The sequence below is a fragment of the Theobroma cacao genome, chromosome 6, assembly GCF_000208745.1.
Source record: "Theobroma cacao cultivar B97-61/B2 chromosome 6, Criollo_cocoa_genome_V2, whole genome shotgun sequence".
Lineage (NCBI taxonomy): Eukaryota > Viridiplantae > Streptophyta > Magnoliopsida > Malvales > Malvaceae > Theobroma > Theobroma cacao.
In genome coordinates, this window is record NC_030855.1 from 13,407,079 (window position 1) to 13,411,152 (window position 4,074).

General features: G+C 33.9%; 1 protein-coding gene across 1 annotated transcript; it reads right to left on the reverse strand.

Annotated features, from left to right (window-relative positions):
• Window positions 1,243-2,109, reverse strand: LOC18595783. The gene has a single exon (XM_007023888.2). It carries the CDS (start codon window positions 1,812-1,814, stop codon window positions 1,449-1,451), a length of 366 nt encoding a protein of 121 aa, XP_007023950.2. The 5' UTR covers window positions 1,815-2,109; the 3' UTR covers window positions 1,243-1,448.

The window sequence follows — 4,074 nt, forward strand, 5'->3', positions numbered from 1 at the left end:
AGATTGGGTTGGGGTAGCATGGTCCATATTATGTCGGGTTGGGTCATTCCTTGTGCCACTCACTTCACTTGGCATATATGGTTTTAACACTATGTAATAAAGAGAGGATGCACATTAATAGATTAAGATGATAATCACCTTATCGCATATTTGGTTAAAAAGGGGAGATTGAATTATAAAGAGGATTAGTCATCCTCTTAGTATATCCTCTCCCAAAAAGACAAGAACTTTTTTTAATCCCATTAGATTAGATGATAAATGCTTTTACATGCTTTATTTTATTTCTAAAATATTTACGTATAAAAAAATTGACTTAAATTATGATAAGTTGACAAGTGTCATTATTCCAAATACCTTTTTTTTTTCCTTCCATAGCTAGCTAAATAAAAAAAAGGAAAAAGAGAGAAAATATAATTTGGATAATGCTAATATCTTTCTATTTGAAAAAGCTAAATATAATTATATTTATAACCATAAAATTATAAATTTAAACAATACTTACTTTAAAGAAGGATAATTTTCGTCATTGAAAAATAAAAAATCCTAATCCTTAACTTTACACACCAAACCTAATATTATAATATAAAATTATCATACCTCATTCTTAATCTTTGCACACCAAATATAAGATTAGATTATATTATCTAATCCAATCAATTTTATTTTATTTTATTTTATCTTATCTTCACCATAATCCTACGTATCAAATACATTCTTACAATATGTTAACTTTAAATAGGTACAACTTGTTCAGTTATATTAATTATAAAAAATTTATTGAAATGTAAACTTTTTTTTAAAAAAAAATAAAAATAAAAAATATATTTACTATTAAATTCAATATTTAAAACACTCGAACATATAATTCATTAATTGATACATGATTCTCCTGTTTATAGAGTAAGACTCTAATCTCCACTCTTTCAATTATATAAAAAAATCCAATATTTAGATAAAAATGTTAACCTAAGCTTAGTCTTTTGGTGGGATAAAAAATTGGGATTGTCAACTAAAGTATCAGCAACACAGTCCAAAGCCAGCCTGCCCCCTGTTAATGATTTCTGTGGGCGACCAAAACCAAGGGAAGGCAGAGCAGTACCAAGAATTTAATAATTATAAGTGATAATCTTTTCAAATTCAAAAACCAGCCATCCACGTCATCAAACAGGTTCGAGGATTGCTGGTCCCACCATATAGATGACGGAACAAGTTCATCGACACATGAAATCAGAAGAGGGAAGCTAAAAAGGCCTAACAGACAATGCATCACCAACCATCAATAATCCAACGGTCTAAAATCACTATTACAAACCAAAATTAACTGCCTGCACCCAAACATTACCCAGAATTCCAACGACATTAAAAAAGCCACAGCGTAGGAGTTATACATAGATTTCATCTCGACAAATTATTGCTTTACCCTTACCCGATACTTAGTAGGCTTTCAATCACTTCTCGGGCCAACCCGATATATCGGAAGCCAGACGAGACGCGATCGACGAGTGGTACATTATATCGTGAAACGCCGCGTTCTCCATCGTCTTCCTTCGAAGTTGCTTTGCTTTCTCCTCGGTGAAGCACCCGAGCGTGTATCTGGATCTGGATAGCCCCGGATCGGAAACATCTGGTTTGCTCTCCGAAGGGTCGCCGGCATTGCTATCGTTGAGGTACTCGGGATTGGAGGACCACCCGAAGACAGGGGCCCACCAGGACGAGGAAGAAACAGGTTTTCTACGATTTGGGTCGGGTTTTCCAAAAGACCCGGAGGAGGCCTGGATGGGGCTTGAGAGAGAGCATGTGAGAGTGGTCGCCATGAAAAACGGGGAATTTCTCAGAGAAGATTTCGGCTTTGGTAATGAAGTGGGCAAAAGAAACACTCCACTATTTAGCTCTTCTGGATAGAGGAAGGGAGATTATCGTCTGCGGCGTAAAAGTTAGATTTTTGTACTTTTCAGGGTGAGAGGGTATCCTGGGGACAGCTGTGAATGTTTGGGGAGTGGGATTAGAGGGGTTACAGTAGGAACGGATGTAAGAGATTCGTAAAGGGAGAGAAGTGGATAAGATAGGACACGTGGAGGGCATGAGAGAGCGTGCAAGGGGTGCTCTTTTTCTTTTTATTTAAAGCTTTTTGGGGATAAAGAGAGGTATTTGGATGTATATATGCACTTTTTCAAGGTAAGCTGTCGCGGAAAGTGCAAGTGGGGACTTGACGGAGTGGTCAAGGAAAGGATATTTTGCCCCCAAATTTTATTGTATTTCCTAATCAATTATGAATTGACATGTTAAGGTTTTTTCATGAAAAAGTTGGAGGAGAAATTAGTCAAGAAATGCTATTGTTGCTTTCTCTTAAGTAAAAGTGCTATTTTATTAATTGTTTGTTTATTTTTAAAAATAAAAAATAAAATAATCTGTTAAGATATTAAATACATGGACAACAATTCATTCGGTTTCTTAGCTCCTTTTCTTAAAGTTCCCCCCAATAAAATTTTGACTCAAATTTCTTACTCAACACATAACCCCCTTACCTTCCCACTGTAACGCTACAATTATTTTCTTTTTTTCTTTTACTTTATTCGCCCTGCATCTCACTCAAACTAAATTTAAAAAATTTAAATATATACAAAAATATAAAAATTTACATGAACTGACTTCTTATCTTCAATGAAATAGTTTGAATACATTTTAGTTGACGAACTAGGATTAAAGGGAATGTAAATCGTTATTATTTAGTAATAGAATAGAATAAATGTTGGTCCTAAGTAAATGTGCTAGAGGGAGGATGAATAGTATAATTTAGCTCTTTCAAAAATTAACTCTAAGTGGGAACAAATGCAAGTGAAAATAAGGAATGAAAATAAGAATAAAAACATAGTAAATGACACAACAGAATTTAGAGTGGTTCGGTCCAAGACCTACATCTACTACCTTAATTGTTCAACCAATGATATTTCAATCAATCCACTAAGAATGGTGAAATTCACAAGTTTTCACCAACCTTTACAATGGCTTTTACCAAGCTTAGCCAAAACCTTTCACAATAGTTTTTACCAGGATCAACCAAAACTCAAAGTGATTTTTCAAAGGCTCAACCACAACCTTTCACAATGGTTTTTCACAAGCTCAACAAAAACCCAAAGTGGTTTTTCAAAGGCTTAACCATAACCTACAACAATGGTTTTTCACGGGATCAACCAAAACCCAACAACTAACTTTTCAAGGCTAAGTTAAAACCTATACACTCAATCAAGCAATCTAAGCTTGATCAACCCCTTAGAGTGCCTTGCACACTTTAAGTAATCAAGAAATGAAGAAAAGATGAAGTACAATTGATCACCTAGCTGATCTAAGATGTAAAAAGCTAAGCTCAAACACTTTTTCAAAGGATAGCAATGAAATACAAGTGAAAAGAGAAGGTTTTTGGTCTTCTAAGCTAAAAATCACTATGGATGGCTTCTCTCTCTTGTTTTTGACTGTTTGAGAGGTTTTAAATACTTGCAAAATCAATTATGGCCGTTAGAGATAGAGACTAGTCGTTATTTTATCTTCTAGTGCTCAATTCAAATTTTCTAGCAGAATGATCTTAGTCGACTAAGTCGTCTTTGTCTTCTGTTCCTAGTTTTTGGCAATTCTAGCAGTGTGCACTTAGTCGACTAACTCATTCTTTGGTTGACTAATTTGGTTCTGTTTCTCAGTACTCTTTAGCTCGCCAACCTTTGATTTAAATCTTAGCTAACTAACTCTTCATTAATCGACTAAGGGGCTTCTGTCTTATTGATCAATTGTGACTTTCTTATTTCTATGCTATTTGATATGTGCATATTAATGATTGATTATTTATTTGCATATAATTTTGTCATGCACACTCAAGTAGAAATATTAGACATCAATGAATGAAAATATTTTGCTATCATCAAAAACATATAGAGTCAACATTCTTTATCTCTTATATTTTATAATTACAAAACACTCCAAGATTACGATGCAATGTCTATGTTTAATATGAATGCTTCAAATCTTTATGCATAATGAGGTGCTCCCCCTTAATCAATATATCTACTTTTCTTTACATAATAT